Below are 20039 nucleotides of genomic sequence, written 5' to 3'. Positions count from 1 at the left end.
GCGGATGTTGATCAGGAGCAGGAGTCAGCGGATGTTGATCAGGAGCAGGAGTCAGCGGATGTTGATCAGGAGCAGGAGTCAGCGGATGTTGATCAGGAGCAGGAGTCAGCGGATGTTGATCAGGAGCAGGAGTCAGCGGATGTTGATCAGGAGCAGGAGTCAGCGGATGTTGATCAGGAGCAGGAGTCAGCGGATGTTGATCAGGAGCAGGAGTCAGCGGATGTTGATCAGGAGCAGGAGTCAGCGGATGTTGATCAGGAGCAGGAGTCAGCGGATGTTGATCAGGAGCAGGAGTCAGCGGATGTTGATCAGGAGCAGGAGTCAGCGGATGTTGATCAGGAGCAGGAGTCAGCGGATGTTGATCAGGAGCAGGAGTCAGCGGATGTTGATCAGGAGCAGGAGTCAGCGGATGTTGATCAGGAGTCAGCGGATATTGATCAGGAGCAGGAGTCAGCGGATATTGATCAGGAGTCAGCGGATATTGATCAGGAGCAGGAGTCAGCGGATGTTGATCAGGAGCAGGAGTCAGCGGATGTTGATCAGGAGCAGGAGTCAGCGGATATTGATCAGGAGCAGGAGTCAGCGGATATTGATCAGGAGTCAGCGGATATTGATCAGGAGCAGGAGTCAGCGGATGTTGATCAGGAGCAGGAGTCAGCGGATGTTGATCAGGAGCAGGAGTCAGCGGATGTTGATCAGGAGCAGGAGTCAGTGGATGTTGATCAGGAGTCAGCGGATATTGATCAGGAGCAGGAGTCAGCGGATATTGATCAGGAGTCAGCGGATATTGATCAGGAGCAGGAGTCAGCGGATGTTGATCAGGAGCAGGAGTCAGCGGATGTTGATCAGGAGCAGGAGTCAGCGGATGTTGATCAAGAGCAGGAGTCAGCGGATGTTGATCAGGAGCAGGAGTCAGCGGATGTTGATCAGGAGCAGGAGTCAGCGGATGTTGATCAGGAGCAGGAGTCAGCGGATGTTGATCAGGAGCAGGAGTCAGCGGATGTTGATCAGGAGCAGGAGTCAGCGGATGTTGATCAGGAGCAGGAGTCAGCGGATGTTGATCAGGAGCAGGAGTCAGCGGATGTTGATCAGGAGCAGGAGTCAGCGGATGTTGATCAGGAGCAGGAGTCAGCGGATGTTGATCAGGAGCAGGAGTCAGCGGATGTTGATCAGGAGCAGGAGTCAGCGGATGTTGATCAGGAGCAGGAGTCAGCGGATGTTGATCAGGAGCAGGAGTCAGCGGATGTTGATCAGGAGCAGGAGTCAGCGGATGTTGATCAGGAGCAGGAGTCAGCGGATGTTGATCAGGAGCAGGAGTCAGCGGATGTTGATCAGGAGTCAGCGGATATTGATCAGGAGCAGGAGTCAGCGGATGTTGATCAGGAGCAGGAGTCAGCGGATGTTGATCAGGAGCAGGAGTCAGCGGATGTTGATCAGGAGCAGGAGTCAGCGGATGTTGATCAGGAGCAGGAGTCAGCGGATGTTGATCAGGAGCAGGAGTCAGCGGATGTTGATCAGGAGCAGGAGTCAGCGGATGTTGATCAGGAGTCAGCGGATATTGATCAGGAGCAGGAGTCAGCGGATGTTGATCAGGAGCAGGAGTCAGCGGATGTTGATCAGGAGCAGGAGTCAGCGGATGTTGATCAGGAGCAGGAGTCAGCGGATGTTGATCAGGAGCAGGAGTCAGCGGATGTTGATCAGGAGCAGGAGTCAGCGGATGTTGATCAGGAGCAGGAGTCAGCGGATGTTGATCAGGAGCAGGAGTCAGCGGATGTTGATCAGGAGCAGGAGTCAGCGGATGTTGATCAGGAGCAGGAGTCAGCGGATGTTGATCAGGAGCAGGAGTCAGCGGATGTTGATCAGGAGCAGGAGTCAGCGGATGTTGATCAGGAGCAGGAGTCAGCGGATGTTGATCAGGAGCAGGAGTCAGCGGATGTTGATCAGGAGCAGGAGTCAGCGGATGTTGATCAGGAGCAGGAGTCAGCGGATGTTGATCAGGAGCAGGAGTCAGCGGATGTTGATCAGGAGCAGGAGTCAGCGGATGTTGATCAGGAGCAGGAGTCAGCGGATGTTGATCAGGAGCAGGAGTCAGCGGATGTTGATCAGGAGCAGGAGTCAGCGGATGTTGATCAGGAGCAGGAGTCAGCGGATGTTGATCAGGAGCAGGAGTCAGCGGATGTTGATCAGGAGCAGGAGTCAGCGGATGTTGATCAGGAGCAGGAGTCAGCGGATGTTGATCAGGAGCAGGAGTCAGCGGATGTTGATCAGGAGCAGGAGTCAGCGGATGTTGATCAGGAGCAGGAGTCAGCGGATGTTGATCAGGAGCAGGAGTCAGCGGATGTTGATCAGGAGCAGGAGTCAGCGGATGTTGATCAGGAGCAGGAGTCAGCGGATGTTGATCAGGAGCAGGAGTCAGCGGATGTTGATCAGGAGCAGGAGTCAGCGGATGTTGATCAGGAGCAGGAGTCAGCGGATGTTGATCAGGAGCAGGAGTCAGCGGATGTTGATCAGGAGCAGGAGTCAGCGGATGTTGATCAGGAGCAGGAGTCAGCGGATGTTGATCAGGAGCAGGAGTCAGCGGATGTTGATCAGGAGCAGGAGTCAGCGGATGTTGATCAGGAGCAGGAGTCAGCGGATGTTGATCAGGAGCAGGAGTCAGCGGATGTTGATCAGGAGCAGGAGTCAGCGGATGTTGATCAGGAGCAGGAGTCAGCGGATGTTGATCAGGAGCAGGAGTCAGCGGATGTTGATCAGGAGCAGGAGTCAGCGGATGTTGATCAGGAGCAGGAGTCAGCGGATGTTGATCAGGAGCAGGAGTCAGCGGATGTTGATCAGGAGCAGGAGTCAGCGGATGTTGATCAGGAGCAGGAGTCAGCGGATGTTGATCAGGAGCAGGAGTCAGCGGATGTTGATCAGGAGCAGGAGTCAGCGGATGTTGATCAGGAGCAGGAGTCAGCGGATGTTGATCAGGAGCAGGAGTCAGCGGATGTTGATCAGGAGCAGGAGTCAGCGGATGTTGATCAGGAGCAGGAGTCAGCGGATGTTGATCAGGAGCAGGAGTCAGCGGATGTTGATCAGGAGCAGGAGTCAGCGGATGTTGATCAGGAGCAGGAGTCAGCGGATGTTGATCAGGAGCAGGAACCTTGGCCTATTTTTCCCCTCCCTAATCTCTGAGCAAGGCAGCAATTGTAGCATATCTACTAGCTCAGCTACTCACTGAGGGTCCCTGGTAAATGATGATTATATTGTTAAATGATAACTGGCAACTTTTCTATATTATTGGTTGCCTGCACAAAGACCAAGCTCAGTCCGCACATGATTGGGGTGTCTCCAAACAGCAAGACGGGAAAAATCTGTTTTGAGCCAACACTGTGATCGACTGAACCTGACCAGTAACCTGCAAGGCTTTAGCACGACTGATACCTGAACCACCCTTTACATTTATTAATACAAAAACAAAATACTGTGGATGCTGGAAATCTGAAATAAAAACAGAAAATGCTGGAAATACTCAGCAGGTCAGGTAGCATCTGTGGAGAAACAGAGTTAATGTTTCAGTTCGATGACCCTTCGTCAGAACTGGAAAAAGCTGGAGATAGAACAGGTTTTTAAGCAAGAGCAGGGGCAGGGAAAGGGGGGAGGGGAGGAAAGAACAAACGGGAAGGTCTGTGATAGGATGGAAGGCCTGTGATAGGATGGAAGGCCTGTGATAGGATGGAAGGTCTGTGATAGGATGGAAGGTCTGTGATAGGATGGAAGGCCTGTGATAGGATGGAAGGCCTGTGATAGGATGGAAGGCCTGTGATAGGATGGAAGGTCTGTGATAGGATGGAAGGCCTGTGATAGGATGGAAGGTCTGTGATAGGATGGAAGGCCTGTGATAGGATGGAAGGTCTGTGATAGGATGGAAGGTCTGTGATAGGATGGAAGGCCTGTGATAGGATGGAAGGTCTGTGATAGGATGGAAGGCCTGTGATAGGATGGAAGGCCTGTGATAGGATGGAAGGCCTGTGATAGGATGGAAGGCAGGAGAGATTAAGAGACAAAAGGAATGATGGCGCAAGGCAAAACTTCATCTAGAGCCATCTTTTGTTTCTTAACTTGTCCCATTATCCTCTCCTTTTGCCTCTTAATCTCTCCTGCCTTCCATCCTATCATGTTTGACAAATTTGCTGGAGTTCTTTGAGGAAGTAACATATAGGGTGGATAAAGGGGAACCAGTGGACGTAGTGTATTTAGACTTCCAAAAGGCATTTGACAAGGTGCCACACAAAAGATTATTGCTTAAGATAAAATCACAGGATTGGGGGTAATATTCTGGCATGGATAGAGGATTGGCTATCTAACAGAAGGCAGAGAGTTGGGATAAATGGTTCATTCTCGGACTGGCAATCAGTAACTAGTGGTGTTCCACAGGGGTCAGTGCTGGGTCCCCAACTCTTTACAATCTATATTAACGATTTGGAGGAGGGGACCGAGTATAACATATCAAAGTTTGCAGATGATACTAAGATGGGAGGGAAAGTAGTGAGTGAGGAGGACATAAAAAACCTGCAAGGGGACATAGACAGGCTAAGTGGGCAGAGATTTGGCAGATGGAATACAATACTGGAAAGTGTGAGGTTATGCACTTTGGCAGGAAAAATCGTAGAGCAAGTTATTATCTTAATGGCAAGAAACTGGAAAGTACTGAAGTACAAAGGGATCTGGGGGTCCTGGTGCACGAAACTCAAAAGGTTAGTATGCAGGTGCAGCAAGTGATTAAGAAGGCCAATGGAATGTTGGCTTTCATTGCTAGGGGGATAGAATATAAAAATAGGGAGGTATTGCTTCAGTTGTACAAGGTATTGGTGAGACCGCACCTGGAATACTGCATACAGTTTTGGTGTCCATACTTAAGAAAGGACATACTTGCTCTCAAGTCAGTACAAAGAAGGTTCACTCAGTTAATCCCGGGGATGAGGGGATGGACGTATGAGGAGAGGTTGAGTAGATTGGGACTCTACTCATTGGAGTTCAGAAGAATGAGAGGCGATCTTATTGAAACATATAAGATTGTGAAGGGGTTGGATCGGGTGGATGCGGGGAGGATGTTCCCGATGATGGGTGAAACTAGAACTAGGGGGCATAGTCTTAGAATAAGGGGCTGCTCTTTCAAAACTGAGATGAGGAGGAACTACTTCACTCAGAGGATGGTAGGTCCATGGAATATGCTGCCCCAAAAAGCTGTAGAAGCTACATCATTACATAAATTTAAAACAAATAGACAGTTTCCTAGAAGGGAATAAAGGGTTATGGGGAGCAGGCAGGAATTTGGACATGAGTCTAGGTTCGGATCGGTCATGGCCCTGTGGGTAGCGGAGCGGGCCCAGGGGCCGTGTAGCCTGATCCTGCTATTTCATGTGTCTAATTCTGTTAGATTCAGGAGGTGGTTCTGTGATAGTAGATTGGCGGTTAGGATCAGATCAGCCATGATCTTATTGAATGGCGGAGCAGGCTCGAGGGGCCGATTGGCCTACTCCTGCTCCTATTTCTTATGTTCTTTCACAGACCTTCCCTTTTGTTCTTTCCTCCCCGCCCTCCTTTCTCTGCCCCTGCTCTTGCTTAAAAACCTGTTGCATTTCCAGCTTTTTCCAGTTCTGACGAAGGGTCATCGACTTAAAACGTTAACCCTGTTTCTCTCTGTACAGATGCTGCCTGACTTGCTGAGTATTTCCAGCATTTTCTGTTTTTACTTTACATTTACTAGTTCTACATACGTAATGACATTGGTTTGTTTGAAGCAGGTACAAAATGCTAAGTTACTGGATTCAAAGGGACTGGTACAGAGGTGTGGTAACAGCCTGTTCATGCTGAATTTTTGCTCTTTTATTCTAGTCGAGAACACAAAAGGTTACACAACTCTCCAGGATGAAGCTGTCAAGGTCTTCAATTCACTGCAGCAACTGGAGACCGAACGAGATCCTATCCCACTTATCCAGGGTGTCCTGCAGACTTGCCTGGACCTGGAGCCTCTCCGGGACGAGATCTACTGTCAGTTGATTAAGCAGACAAGCAGCCCTCCACATGTGGGAAATATCAGTGACCTGCGGAATTGGCAGCTGCTCACCTGCATGAGCGTCACCTTCCTCCCCAGTACCACCGTTCTCAAATACCTCAGGTTCCACATCAAACGGTTAGAATGTCTAGAAATACAATTGCTGGACAGCATGAATAACCACTGCTCAATGTTCCCAGTGCCCGATTCCGCAAGCCTGGGTCACAGAATAGAGCAAACTTTAAGAGGGGTATTTAGTCTTTTTAGTTAAATGCGATGGGTTTCATATTTGTCAACTGTCCTTCGAAAATCATCCCACATTAATCAACATTATTAAAATAGTGACATTTAAAAGTGACCGGATATCCCAAATGTTCAGAAAACAGATTTGCTCCTCTCTAAAAGTGCAAGATATTGGACACAAGGATCTGAAGTTTTTGCATAAAGCTCTCACGGTTCAATTAAACCCCGGGATTCTGTCCCTGGAACAGTTCCAACGACCCAGAAAGTAACCCATTCCATTTCATGACCAACACAATGGATTGCCCTCACTTGCCCAGTTGTGCAGTGCCTGGCTTCGCTTCTTTCTGATTAGGGAGGAATGGACCAATCCAGACAGAGGCGCAATATTTTTTACAAACACTTATTCCTTTATCTACTTTTTAAAAATGAATTGGTTGATGCCTCTGTTAAAATAATAGATTGTGGAATCTGTTAGTCATGTGAAGTGTTTCGAGATTACAACAGAGCCTTGGGCTACTTCACCAGCTGAGAGCTGATTTGTGGGAACCTCACACTGAAGCTCTGTCGTGCTGGAATCTATTCTTAGCTTGCTCGTACTGATCTCCCATCGCTCTTGGATGACCAGTGATTTATCTCATTTCAGCTGCAGCCTCAACAGTCTCTTCCAACAGTAGGTACCAACGATATAGGTAAAAAGCGGGATGAGGTCCTAAAAGCTGAATATAGTGAGTTAGGAGGTAAATTAAAAAATAGGACCTCAAAGGTAGTAATCTCAGGATTGCTACCAGTGCCACGTGCTAGTCAGAGTAGAAATAGAAGGATATTTCAGAAGAATATGTGGCTAGAGGAATGGTGCAAGGGGAAGGGATTCAAATTCCTGGGACATTGGAACCAGTTCTGGGGGAGGTGGGACCACTACAAACTGGACGGTTTGCACCTGGGCAGAACCGGAACCGATGTCCTAGGGAGAGTGTTTGCTAGTGTTGCTGGGGAGGGTTTAAACTAAAATGGTAGGGGGTTGGGAACCTGTGCAAGGAGACAGAGGAAAGGGAAGCAAGGATAGAAACAAAAGACAGGAAGGAGAAAAGCAAAAGTGGAAGGCAGAGAAATCAAGGGTGTAAATCAAACAGGGCAACAGTAAATACGAATTCTAAAAGAACTAAGAGTGTTAAAAAATCAAGCCTGAAGGCTTTGTGTCTTAATGCGAGGAGCATTCGTAATAAGGTGGATGAATTAGCTGCGCAAATAGACGTAAACGGATATGATATAACTGGGATTACGGAGACATGGCTCCAGGGTGACCAAGACTGGGAATTCAACATCCTGGGGTATTCAATATTCAGGAAGGACAGGAAACAAGGAAAAGGAGGTGGAGTAGCATTGCTGGTTAAAGAGGAGATTAACACAATAGCAAGGAAGGATATTAGCTCTGATGATGTGGGATCTGTATGGGCAGAGCTGAGAAATACCATGGGGCAGAAAACATTAGTGGGAGTTGTATACAGACCCCCAAACAGTAATGCTGAGGTTGGGGATGGCATTAAACGGGAAATTAGAGACGCGTGCAATAAGGACACAGCAGTTATCATGGGTGTCTTTAATCTACATATAGATTGGGGTAACAATACTGTAGAGGAGGAATTCCTAAAGTGTATACGGGATGGTTTCCTGGACCAATATGTTGAGGAACCAACTAGAGATCAGGCCATCTTAGACTGGGTATTATGTAATGAGAAAGGATTCATTAGCAATCTTGTTGTGCAAGGCCCCTTGGGTCAGAGCGATCACAATATGATAGAATTCTTCATTAAAATGGAGAGTGAAGTAGTTGACTCAGAGACTAGGGTCCTGAATTTAAATAAAGGAAACTACGATGGTATGAGACGCAAGTTGGCGAGATGGATTGGGGAACGTTACTTAAAGGGTTGGCGCTGGATAGACAATGGCAAACATTTAAAGATCGCATGGATGAACGACAGAATTTGTTCATCCCTGTTTGGCATAAAAATAAAACAAAAAAGGTGACTCAACTGTGGCTAACAAGGGAAATTAGGGATAGCATAAGATCCAATGCGAGGACATACAATTCGGCCAGAAAAAGCAGCAAACCTGAGGATTGGGAGCAGTTTAGGATTCAGCAAAGGAGTACAAAGGGATTAATTAAGAGGGGGAAAATAGATTATGAGAGTAAGCTTGCGGGGAACATAAAAACTGACTGTAAAAGCTTCTATAGATATGTGAAGAGAAAAAGATTGGTGAAGTCAAGCATAGGTCCCTTGCAGTCAGAATCAGGGGAATTTATAATGGGGAACAAAGAAATGGCAGACCAATTAAATACATACTTTGGTTCTGTCTTCACAAAGGAGGACACAAATAACCTCCCAGAGATGTCAGGGAACATAAGGTCTAATGAGAGGGAGGAACTGAATGAAATCAGTATTTGTAGGGAAATGGTGTTAGGGAAATTGACTGGATTAAAGGCCGATAAATCCCCAGGGCCTGATAATCTACATCCTAGGGTACTTAAGGAAGTGGCCCTAGAAATAGTAGATGCATTGCTGGTCATCTTCCAAAATTCGATAGACTCTGGAACAGTTCCCATGGATTGGAGGATAGCTAATGTAACCCCACTATTTAAAAAAGGTGGTAGAGAAAAAACGGGGAATTATAGATCGGTAAGCTTGACATCGGTAGTGGGGAAAATGCTAGAGTCCATTATAAAAGATATAATAGCAGAGCACTTGGAAAACAGTGACAGGGTCGGACTAAGTCAACATGGATTTACAAAAGGTAAATCATGCTTGACTAATCTACTGGAATATTTTGAGGATGTAACTGGTAGAATAGATAAGGGAGAACCAGTGGATGTGGACTTTCAGAAGGCTTTCGATAAGGTCCCGCATAAGAGATTAGCGTGTAAAGTTAAAGCACATGGGATTGGGGGTAAGGTACTGTCTTGGATAGAGAGCTGGTTGGCAGACAGGAAGCAAAGTGTTGGAATAAACAGGTCTTTTTCCAAGTGGCAGGCAGTGACTAGTGGGGTACCGCAGGATATAAATAAATGATCTAGACGAGGCAACTAGATGTAATATCTCCAAGTTTGCAGACAACACAAAGCTGGGTGGGCGTGTGTGCTGAGGAGGAGGATGCCGAGAAACTCCAGTACGATTTGGACAGGTTGGGTGATTGGGCAGATGCATGGCAAATACAGTATAATGTGGATAAATGCGAGGTTATCCACTTCGGTGGCAAAAACAGGAAGACAGATTATCTGACCGGCAATAGATTGGGGGAAGGGGAAGTGCAACGAGACCTGGGTGTCCTTGTGCACCAGTCGCTGAAGCTAAGCATGCAGGTGCAGCAGGCGGTTAAAAAGGCAAATGATATGTTGGCCTTCATAGCGAGAGGATTTGAGCACAGGAGAAAGGATGTCTTGCTGCAGTTGTACAGGGCCTTGGTGAGACCACACCTTGAGTATTGTGTGCAGTTTTGGTCGCCTTATCTGAGGAAGGATGTTCTTGCCATGGAGACAGCGCAGCGAAGATTCACCAGACTGATACCTGGGATGGCAGGAATGACGTATGAGGAGAGATTGGGTCGATTAGGCTTATATTCGCTAGAGTTTAGAAGAATGAGAGGGGATCTCATTGAAACTTATAAAATTCTAACAGGACTAGACAGACTAGATGCAGGAAGGATGTTCCCGATGGCGGGGGAGTCCAGAACCAGGGGTCACAGTCTAAGGATAAGGGGTAAGCCATTTAGGACTGAGATGAGGAGGAATTTCTTCACCCAGAGAGTGATGAACCTGTGGAATTCTCTGCCACACAGGGCAGTTGAGGCCAATTCATTAAATATATTCAAGAAGCAGTTAGATATATTTCTTAAGGCTAAAGGGATCAAGTGATATGGGGAGAAAGCAGGGACAGGGTACTGAATTTGGATGATCAGCCATGATCTCATTAAATGGCGGAGCGGGCTCGAGGGGCCGAATGGCCTACTCCTGCTCCTGTCTTCTATGTTTCTATGTAACAGTGGCGGGCAGTGAGTACCAGTGATTACCGTCTCCCTTCTGCAGCAGCAACATGCTGGAATTTAGAAAGAGGGGAAGCTTTTCGTAGTTTCCAACCTCAACCCCTAAATTTTGAAGACTTTAAACATTCAGGTGTCGCATTAAAAAAACTTAAAATAGTTTTAATCAAGTGGGTTGCTCCTGATCTTGGCAGTGTCAAGTGGGATAGCAGGGACATAAATTTTGCGAGGCACCTTCACCCCAGCCCATGCTTCTCGGCTGCAATCTTCACAGTGACATTGTGCAGAAGCGTGGGGCTGAGAATCAGCAGGTTCTCAGTCAGCAATGGTGTATGGTCCTAAAACACCCAGCAAAATGCCGCACCAAAGGAAGTCTCAGCCTCCAGAAGATGAGAACTAATTGGGACAGGGATTGAAACTGAACCCCAAACTATTCCAGGACAGACGGCAACCGTTTCACCAGCTGTCGGAAATGCGAGGTGTTTTGGGTGGATTGGGGTCATATTGACCGCTTTGGATTAACTGCTCCTATATTTATCTTTTCTCTCTCCACAGGTCACAGGACCAGTTTCCGGAGACGGAAATAGATAAATACGCAGAATTCATCACAGATTCATTGGAGAAAACCAAATGCAGGGAATGTGTACCATCCTCCGAGGAGATTCTCGTCTTGATGCAGCGACAGGAGATGAGCTGCGCCATCCACTATACGGGCTCCAGATTCTGCAAGATCACTGTCAATTCTCATACGACAGCAGGAGAGGTAAGAGATTGAACTGGTCAAACTGTGAGATCAGTGCTTTCCAAACCTGGATTCCCTGAAGAGTAAATTGATTTATAACTAAGACTATAAAACCCTGTGCCTCTGACTGCAGGTTGGGAGCAGGGGGAGGAGGTTGGTGCGGCTAAGGCTGGAGCTCGGGTGTAGTCACCTCTCGGGGACTCTCGGGGTGGGGGTGAATGTACCATGGAGCCGCGGGGAGTAAATGTTCCGTAAATCCATTTTCTCATTAATTTGCATATATCTCAAGTTGATATGAATATATTTTGCTGTTCTGATATAGAAATTTATCACAGAAATTTATCACCAGGATATTCGACTGTAGGAGCATCACACAGAGGCCCGATTGCCTCATCTGTCTTCTACACAGGTGCACGTTCCAGCAGGGTCAGTGGGTAGTGATTTGGAGCAGGAAACCTGGCTGATTTTATCTTCCCTCATCCAAAGGGAGCGGTAGCAGAGTGGTTATGTTACTGGACTAGTAATCCAGAGGCCTGGACTAATGATCCAGAGACATGAGTTCAAATCGCAGCAGCTGTGGAATTTAAATTCCGTTAGTTAAATAAATCTGGAATAAAAAGCTAGTATCAGTATCGGATTGTCATAGAAACGCATAAGGTCCTTTAGAGAAGGAAATCTGACTGTCTTTACCTGGTCTGGCCGAAATGTGATTCCAGACCCACAACTGCCTTCTGAAATGGCCTAGCAAGCCACTCAGTTGTAACAAACTGCTACACGAAGCAATAAGAAGAATAAAACTAGACGGACCACTTGGTACGGGCTTCAGACACGACAACAGCACACCCAGCCCAGTTGACCACCTCACTAAAATCTGGGGTCTTGTGCCAAAATTGGGAGAGCTGTCCCACAGACTAGTCAAGTAACAGCCTGACACAGTCATACTAACAGAATCATACCTTTCTGCCAATGTCCCAGTCTTCTCCATCACCATCCCTGGGTGTGTCCCGTCCCACCGGCAGGACAAACCCACCAGAGGTGGCAGCACAGTGGTATACAGTCGGGAAGGAGTGGCCCTGGGAGTCCTCAACATTGACTCTAGATCCCATGAAGTCTCACATGGGTAAGGACTCCTCCTGCTGATTACCACCTACCACCCTCCCTCAGCTGATGAATCAGTACTCCTCCATGTTGAACACCACTTGGAAGAAGCACTGAGGGGAGTAAGGGCACAGAATGTATTCTGGGTGGGGGACTTCAATGTCCATCACCAAGAGTAGCTCAGCAGCACCACCACTGGCTGAGTTCTTAAGGACCTACAGCAGGTGGTGTGAAAAGCCGACTTAACCTCATCCTCACCAATCTACCTGTCATAGATGCATCTGTCCATGACAGCATTGGTAGCAGAGACCACCGCAGTCCTTGTGGAGACGAAGTCCCGTCTTCACATGAGGATACCCTCCATGGTGTTGTGTGGCACTACACAGAGGCTCTGACCATCATTTTCCAATCCTCTGTGGCTACAGGTGTGGAGGACTGCTAATGTGGTACCATTGTTTAAAAAGGGAGAAAGGGATAGACCAAGTCATCACAGGCCAGTCAGCCTAACCTCGGTGGTGGGAAAATTATTGGGAAAAATTCTGAGGGACAGGATAAATCATTTAGAAAGACACGGATTAATCAGGGACAGTCAGCGTGGATTTATTAAAGGAAGGTCGTGTCTGACTAACGTGATTGAATTTTTTGAGGAGGTAACAAGGAGGGTCGATGAGGGTAGTCTGTTTGATGTAGTATGGATTTTAGCAAGGCTTTTCATAAGGTCCTGCATGGCAGACTGGTCACAAAAGTAAAAACCCATGGGATCCAAGCAAAGTGGCAAGTTGGATCCAAAATTGTTTCAGAGGCAGGAAACAAAGGGTAATGATGGAAGGGTGTTTTTAGCCAAGCTGTTCCAGTACAGCTACAACACTGGCATCTACCTGATAATGTGGAAAACTGCCCAGGTAAGTCCTGTCCACAAAAAACAAGACAAATCCAATCTGGCCAATTACCACCTCCTCAGTCTCTCAATTATCAGCAAAGTGATGGAGGGTGTTGTCGACAGTGCTATCAAGCAGCACTTACTCACCAATGCTCAGTTTGTGTTCCTCCAGGACTACTCTGCTCCAGGCCGCATTACTGTCTTGGCCCAAACATAGATAAAAGAAATAAAAACAGAAAATGCTGGAGATACTCACTGAACTGGACCAGCCACATAAATACGGTAGTTACAAGAGCAGGCCAGAGGCTGGGAATTCTGCGGCGAGTGTCTCACCTCCTGACTCCCCAAAGCCTTTCCACCATCTACAAGGCACAAGTCAGGAGTGTGATAGAATACTCTCCACTTGCCTGGATGAGTGCAGCTCCAACAACACTCAAGAAGCTCGACACCATTCAGGATAAAGCAGCCCGCTTGATTGGCACTCCATCCACCACCTTCAACATTCACTCCCTCCACCACCGGCGCACTGTGGCTGCAGTATGCACCATCTACAAGATGCACTGCAGCAACTCGCCAAAGCTCCTTCAACAACACCTTCCAAACCCGTGACCTCTACCACTTAGAAGGACAAGGGCAGCAGACGCATGGGAACATCACCACCTACAAGTTCCCCTCCAAGCCACACACCATCCTGACTTGGACCTGTATCACCGTTCCTTCACTGTCGCTGGGCCAAAATCCTGGAACTCCCTTCCTAACAGCATTGTGGGTGTACCTACACCATATGGACTGCAGTGGTTCAAGAAGGCGGCTCACCACCATCTTCTCAAGGGCAATTAGGGATGGGCAATAAATGCAGGCCTAGCCAGCCAGCGACGCCCACATCCCAACAATGAATTTAAAAAAAAGGTCAGGCAGCATCTGTGAAGAGAGAAACAGCGTTCACGTTTCAGGTCGATGAACTTTCGTCAGAACTGGAAAAAAGCAGGAAATGGAACAGATTTTAAAGCAAGTGCAAGGGCTGGGAAAGGGGGGAGGGGATGAAAGAACAAAAGGGAAGGTCTGTGATAGGATAGAAGGCAGGAGAGGTTGAGATATTCAAGGCAAAAGGAGATGGTAATGGGACAGGTTAAGAAACAAAGGATGGCTCTCGATGAAGTGTGAGAATGAAATGTGGGAGAGCTGCCATGTGGGAGAGAAGAAAAAAAGACAGACAAAAGGTGTGGATGAAAAAAATATATATATGATCGTGGCCGAGGTTATGATCTGAAATTGTTGAACTCTATGTTGAGTCCAGAAGGTTGTAAAGTGCCTAATCGAAAGATGAGCTGCTGTTCCTCGAGCTTACGCTGAGCTTCCGTGGAACAATGCAAGAGGCTGAGGACGCTGAGGTCTGAGTGGGAGTGGTACGAAGAATTAAAGTGACAGGCGACCGGAAGCTCGGGGTCCCCCTTACGGACTGAACGGAGTTGTTCCGCAAAGCAGTCACCCAATCTGCGTTTGGTCTCCCCAATGTAGAGGAGACCGCATCGTGAGCAGCGAATACAGTATACTAAATTGCAAGAAGTACAAGTAAATCGCTGTTTCACCTGGAAGGGGTGTTTGGGGCCCTGGACAGTGGGAAGGGGGGAGGTACAGGGGCATGTGTTGCATCTCCTGCGCTTGCGCGAGAAGGGGAGTTGGGGGTGATAGAGGAGTGGACCAGGGTGTCGCGGAGGGAGCAGTCCCTTTGGAATGCTGAAAGGGGAGGCGAGGGGAAGATGTGTTTGGTAGTGGGATCACGCTGGAGGTGGTGGAAATGGCGGAGGATGATCCGTTGAATGTGGAGGCTGGCGGGGTGAAAGACGAGGACAAGGGGATCTCTATCGTGGTTCCGGGAGGGAGGGGCAGGAGTGCGGGAGATAGAACGGACACGGTCAAGGGCCGTGTCAACCCCAGTAGAGGGGAATCCTCGGCTGAGGAAAAAGGAAGACATGTCGGAAGCACTGGTATGGAAGGTGGCATCGTCAGAGCAGATGTGGCGGAGACGGAGAAACTGGGAGAATGGAATAGAGTCCTTACAGGAAGCTGGGTGGGAGGAAGTGTAGTCCAGGTAGCTGTAGGAGTCAGTGGGCTTGTAGTGAATGTTTGTCAATAACCTATCCCCAGAGATGGAGACGGAGAAGTCAGGGAAGGGAAGAGTCGGAGATGGACGACGTGAAGGTGAGGGAAGGGTGGAAATTGGAAGCAAAGTGAATGAAATTATAGATAAAAGAGCTGAATTCCAAAGGTGAGGTGAGAGTGACTGCCCTTGACATCAAGGCAGCATTTGACCAAGTGTGGCATCAAAGAGCCCTAGTAAAATTGAAGTCAATGGGAATCAAGGGGAAAGATTCTCCACTGGCTGGAGTTATACCTAGCACAAAGGAAGATGGTTGTGGTTGTTGAAGGCCAATCATCTCAGCCCCAGGACATCGCTGCAGGAATTCCTCAGGGCAGTGTCCTAGGCCCAACCATCTTCAGCTGCTTCATCAATGACCTTCCATCCATCATAAGGTGGATATTCGCTGATGATTGCACAGTGTTCAATTCCATTCGCAACTTCTCAGATAATGAAGTAGTCAATGCCCACATGCAGCAAGACCTGGACGACATTCAGATAAGTGGCAAGTAACATTCACGCCACAGAAGTGCCAGGCAATGACTATCTCCAACAAGAGAGCATCTAACCACTGCCCCTTGAAATTCAATGGCATTACCATTGCCAAAACCCCCACCATCAACATCCTGGGGGGTCACCATTGACCAGAAACTTAACTGAACCAGCCACATAAATACTGTGGCAATGAGCAGGTCAGAGGCTGGGTATTCTGCAGCTAGTGTCTCACCTCCTGAATCCCCAAAGCCTTTCCACCATCTACAAGGCACAAGTCAGGAGTGTGATGGAATACTCACCACTTGCCTGGATGAGTGCAGCTCCAACAACACTCAAGAAGCTCAACACCATCCAGGACAAAGCAGCCTGCTTGATTGGCACCCCATCCACCACCTTAAAAATTCACTCCCTCCACCACTGGCGCACCATGGCTGCAGCTTGTACCAGCTACAAGATGCACTGCAGCAACTCACCAAGGCTTCTTCGACAGAACCTCCCAAACCCACGACCTCTACCACCTAGAAGGACAAGGGCAGCAGCTGCATGGGAACACCGTCATCTCCACTTGCCCCACCAAATCACACACCATCCTGACTTAGAAGTATATCGCCGTTCCTTCATAGTTGCTGGGTCAAATTCCTGGAATTCCTTCTCTAAGAGCACTGCGGGAGTATCTTCACCACGAGGACTGCAGTGGCTCATCACCCCCTTCTCAAGGGCAATTAGGGATGGGCAATAAATGCTGGCCATGCCAACCTCACTCACATCCCAGAAATGAATAAAAAACGGCAGAGGCCAGGCTAAGAGTGGCTAACTCTATACACACTGGGACTTGAAAGTGGGACCTCATGGTTGGTCTGATTCGGTAACACACTAGGTAGAATATTTACCCACAGGCTCAATGGGAAGTAGTGCCCCTCTTAAATTCTCATTGCTCCCAACTGCATCACTGTAGACTTGCTGCTATTGCAGTGGTGGGAATGTGTTGTGAGGTTTGCTAGTGCTGTTGGGGAGGATTTAAACTAAAATGGCAGGGGGATGGGAACCTGTGCAGGGAGTCAGAGGAAAGGGAAGCAAGGATAGAAGCAAAACACAGGAAGGAGAAAAGCAAAAGTGGCAGTCAGAGAAATCAAGGGTTTAAATCAAACATGGCCACAGTAAATAATAATTCTAAAAGGACTAAGAGTGTTAAAAAAAACAAGCCTGAAGGCTTTGTGTCTTAATGCGAGGAGCATTCGTAATAAGGTGGATGAATTAGCTGCGCAAATAGATGTAAACGGATATGATATAATTGGGATTACGGAGACATGGCTCCAGGGTGACCAAGGCTGGGAATTCAACATCCAGGGTATTCAATATTCAGGAAAGACAAGCAAAAAGGAAAAGGAGGTGGGGTAGCATTGCTAGTTAAAGAGGAGATTAACACAATAGTAAGGAAGGATATTAGCTCTGATGATGTGGAATCTGTATGGGTAGAGCTGAGAAATACCAAGGGGCAGAAAACGTTAGTGGGAGTTGTATACAGACCCCCAAACAGTAATGCTGAGGTTGGGGATGGCATTAAACGGAAAATTAGAGATGCGTGCAATAAGGGCACAGCAGTTATCATGGGTGACATTAATCTACATATAGATTGGGCTAACCAAATTAGGAACAATACTGTGGAAGAGGAATTCCTGGAGTGTATACAAGATGGTTTCCTGGACCAATATGTCGAGGAACCAACTAGAGATCAGGCCATCTTACACTGGGTATTATGTAATGAGAAAGGATTAATTAGCAATCTTGTTATGCGAGGCCCCTTGGGGCGGAGTGATCATAATATGATAGAATTAAGATGGAGTGTGAAGTCGTTGACTCAGAGACTAGGGTCCTGAATTTAAATAAAGGAAACTACAATGGTATGAGGCGCGAGTTGGCTAGGATGGATTGGGGAACGTTATTTAAAGGGTTGATGGTGGATAGGCAATGGCAAACATTTAAAGATTGCATGGATTAACTACAGAATTTGTTCATCCCTGTTTGGCATAAAAATAAAACAAAGGTGGTGACTCAACCGTGGCTAACAAGGGAAATTAGGGATAGCATAAGATCCAAGGAGAGGACATATAACTTGGCCAGAAAAAGCAGAAAACCTGAGGATTGGGAGCAATTTAGGATTCAGCAAAGGAAGACAAAGGGATTAATTAAAAGGGGGAAAATAGAGTATGAGAGTAAGCTTGCAACGGAACACAAAAATTGACGGTAAAATCTTCTATAGATATGTGAAGAGAAAAAGATTGGTGAAGTCAAGCGTAGGTCCCTTGCAGTCAGAATCAGGGGAATTTATAATGGGGAACAAAGAAATGGCAGACCAATTAAATACATACTTTGCTACTGTCTTCACAAAAAAGGACACAAATAACCTCCCAGAGATGTCGGGAAACATAGGGTCTAATGGGAGGGAGGAACTGAATGAAATCAGTATTTGTAGGGAAATAGTGTTAGGGAAATTGACGGGATTGAAGGCCGATAAATCCCCAGGGCCTGATAATCTACATCCTAGGGTACTTAAGGAAGTGGCCCTAGAAATAGTAGATGCATTGCTGGTCATCTTCCAAAATTCTACAGACTCTGGAACAGTTCCCATGGATTGGAGGGCAGCTAATGTAACCCCACTATTCAAAAAAGGTGGTAGAGAGAAAACGGGGAATTATAAACCGATAAGCCTGACATCAGTAGTGGGGAAAATGCTAGAGTCCATTATAAAAGATGTAATAGCAGAGCACTTGGAAAACAGTGACAGGATCGGACAAAGTCAACATGGATTTACAAAAGGTAAATCGTGCTTGACTAATCTACTGGAATTTTTTGAGGATGTAACTGGTAAAATAGATAAAGGAGAACCAGTGGATGTGGTGTATTTGGACTTTCAGAAGGCTTTCGATAAGGTCCCGCATGAGAGATTAGCGTGTAAAGTTAAAGCACATGGGATTGGGGGTAAGGTACTGACTTGGTTAGAGAACTGGTTGGCAGACAGGAAGCAGAGGTGGAATAAACGGGTCTTTTTCCAAAGTGGCAGGCAGTGACTAGTGGGGTACCGCAGGGATCGGTGCTACAACCCCAGCTATTCACAATATATATTAATGATCTAGACGAGGGAACTAGATGTAATATCTCCAAATTTGCAGACGACACAAAGCTGGTTGGGCGTGTGTGCTGTGAGGAGGATGCCGAGAAACTCCAGTATGATTTGGACAGGTTGGGTGATTGGGCAGATGCAGTATAATGTGGATAAATGTGAGGTTATCCACTTTGGTGGCAAAAACAGGAAGGCAGATTATCTGAACGGCAATAGATTGGGAGAAGGGGAAGTGCAACGAGACCTGGGTGTCCTTGTGCACCAGTCGCTGAAGGTAAGCATGCAAGTGCAGCAGGCGGTTAAGAAGGCAAATGGTATGTTGGCCTTCATAGCGAGAGGATTCGAGTACAGGAACAAGGATGTCTTGCTGCAGTTGTACAGGGCCTTGGTGAGACCACACCTTGAGTATTGTGTGCAGTTTTGGTCGCCTTATCTGAGGAAGGATGTTCTTGCCATGGAGGGAGTGCAGTGAAGATTCACCAGACTGATACCTGGGATGGCAGGAATGACGTATGAGGAGAGATTGGGTCGATTGGGCTTTTATTCGCTGGAGTTTAGAAGACTGAGAGGGGATCTCATTGAAACTTATAAAATTCTAACAGGACTAGACAGACTAGACGCACAGGAAGGATGTTCCCGATGGCGGAGGAGTCCAGAACCAGGGGTCACAGTCTAAGGATAAGGGGTAAGCCATTTAGGACAGAGATGAGGAGGAATTTCTTCACCCAGCGAGTGGTAAACCTGTGGAATTCTCCACCACAAAAGGCAGTTGAGGCCAATTCATTAAATATATTCAAGGAGTTAGATATATTTCTTAAGGCTAAAGAGATCAAGGGATATGGGGAGAAAGCAGGGACAGGGTACTGAATTCGGATGATCAGCCATGATCTCATTAAAAGGCAGAGCAGGCTCGAGGGGCCGAATGGCCTACTCCTGCTCCTATCTTCTATGTTTCTATGTCAGGTACGAAGGGATCACATGCACAGTCCCAATTCGGAGGCAGAGGGGCGGCGCCGTGCTGTGGGAGGGACGGTGCTGAGGGAGCGCCGCGCTGTCGATCCAATCTTAGCTCACTTCTTCACTCCACTCCTCCGTAGGTTGTGAAGAGTTTGCTGGTGAGACTCTGCTTGGAGCAAAGTCGCAATCGGTTTGCTCTCTTCGAACAGAACATTACTGACGAGCGGCTCGTGGGAAATGACACCATTGTAGCAGATATCATAACCAGGTTTGAAAAGTAAATATCCGCAGAAG

At 47.4% G+C, this 20039-nt stretch overlaps 1 protein-coding gene across 4 annotated transcripts in view; it reads left to right on the top strand.

The window, feature by feature from the left end:
* The window catches only part of plekhh3 (pleckstrin homology, MyTH4 and FERM domain containing H3), a 60323-nt gene that overhangs the window by 22762 nt on the left and 17522 nt on the right, over positions 1-20039 (top strand). For 3 of the 4 annotated variants that reach the window (XM_085966048.1, XM_085966045.1, XM_085966047.1), the window contains 3 exons: positions 5878-6175; positions 10868-11075; positions 19886-20022. In XM_085966048.1, coding sequence (XP_085822174.1) covers positions 5878-6175; positions 10868-11075; positions 19886-20022 — 643 coding nt within the window. The remainder of the gene's footprint in view (positions 1-5877; positions 6176-10867; positions 11076-19885; positions 20023-20039) is intronic. The other variant, XM_085966046.1, reaches the window with a different exon arrangement.

This window comes from Somniosus microcephalus, chromosome 24 (assembly GCF_052327205.1).
Source record: "Somniosus microcephalus isolate GS21.2 chromosome 24, FLI_Smic_1.0, whole genome shotgun sequence".
Taxonomy (NCBI): domain Eukaryota; kingdom Metazoa; phylum Chordata; class Chondrichthyes; order Squaliformes; family Somniosidae; genus Somniosus; species Somniosus microcephalus.
This window is presented reverse-complemented; position numbering and strand designations above follow the sequence as displayed.